Source organism: Myotis davidii, unplaced genomic scaffold (assembly GCF_000327345.1).
Source record: "Myotis davidii unplaced genomic scaffold, ASM32734v1 scaffold68, whole genome shotgun sequence".
NCBI classification, from domain to species: Eukaryota; Metazoa; Chordata; class Mammalia; order Chiroptera; family Vespertilionidae; genus Myotis; species Myotis davidii.
The window spans coordinates 2,612,611-2,613,380 of NW_006300376.1; the positions used below are offsets into that span (position 1 = coordinate 2,612,611).

The following is a 770-nucleotide window of genomic DNA, read 5'->3' on the forward strand; positions in this document are numbered from 1 at the left end:
CCGCCTGGGCGGGGCCCCCTTGGCGGGAGCCCGCGGGCTGCCAGCGGACGGGATGAGCACAGCTTCGGGGACGCGGATCTTCCCCCTCCTTTTGGTGGGGGACGTGGCCGGCAGAGGCTGCTTGCCCCGTTCCGGCTCCCCCCGGGGCTGCCCTTTGGAGCCCGGGCTGGACTTGGACTCCGAACTGGCCGCGGAGGTAACGCCCCCGTCCGGAGCCGCCCGGGGAGATTTCACTTTCTTTTCCGCGGAGACGTTCTCGGCGGCGGCGTTTGGCGCCACCTCGTAGTCGAACACCGAGTCGTCCCTGGCCGCGCCGTCCGGCAGCGCCGTGTCTGGGCTCGGAGAGTCGGTGGATTTCTGCGACTTCCTCCGCCTCCCTGGTCTGCGGCCACTCGCCCTCTTATCCATGTCGTCCTGATCGTCCCAATCTTCTGCCCCTGGAGCGATGACGACCGGCTCGCCCACCTGCGCCCCCTCGGTCTTGCTCAAGTAGATGTCCAAAGTTAACACTTTAGCGGGATGGGCGCGCTCGCCCGGCCGGCACCCCTGTCCTCCGGCCCTGTTCTCCGCACCTTCGGCGGGAGGCTCACCTGGCGGAGCAGACGCGCCCTCCGGGGGCTGGCTGCGCGCGTCTAGGCGCTCCAGGGAGCCTCCCTCGGCACCCACACGCGAGTCTCTGTCGGCGGCCCGCTCCGCGGTGGGCGACCCTGGAACTCCCCCCGCACCCTGGGCCGCCTCCGGTGCGCTAGCAGCGCCCGGCAATGCGTCCT

At 70.9% G+C, this 770-nt stretch overlaps 1 protein-coding gene across 1 annotated transcript in view; it reads right to left on the reverse strand.

Annotated features, from left to right (window-relative positions):
* AIM1 (absent in melanoma 1) overlaps nucleotides 1-500 on the reverse strand; it is a 48,786-nt gene extending 48,286 nt beyond the window's left edge. The window contains 1 exon segment of the mRNA XM_006777212.2: nucleotides 1-500. Within this exon segment, the coding sequence (XP_006777275.2) occupies nucleotides 1-408 (408 nt within the window). The 5' untranslated portion in view covers nucleotides 409-500.
* Nucleotides 501-770: the final 270 nt, after the last annotated feature.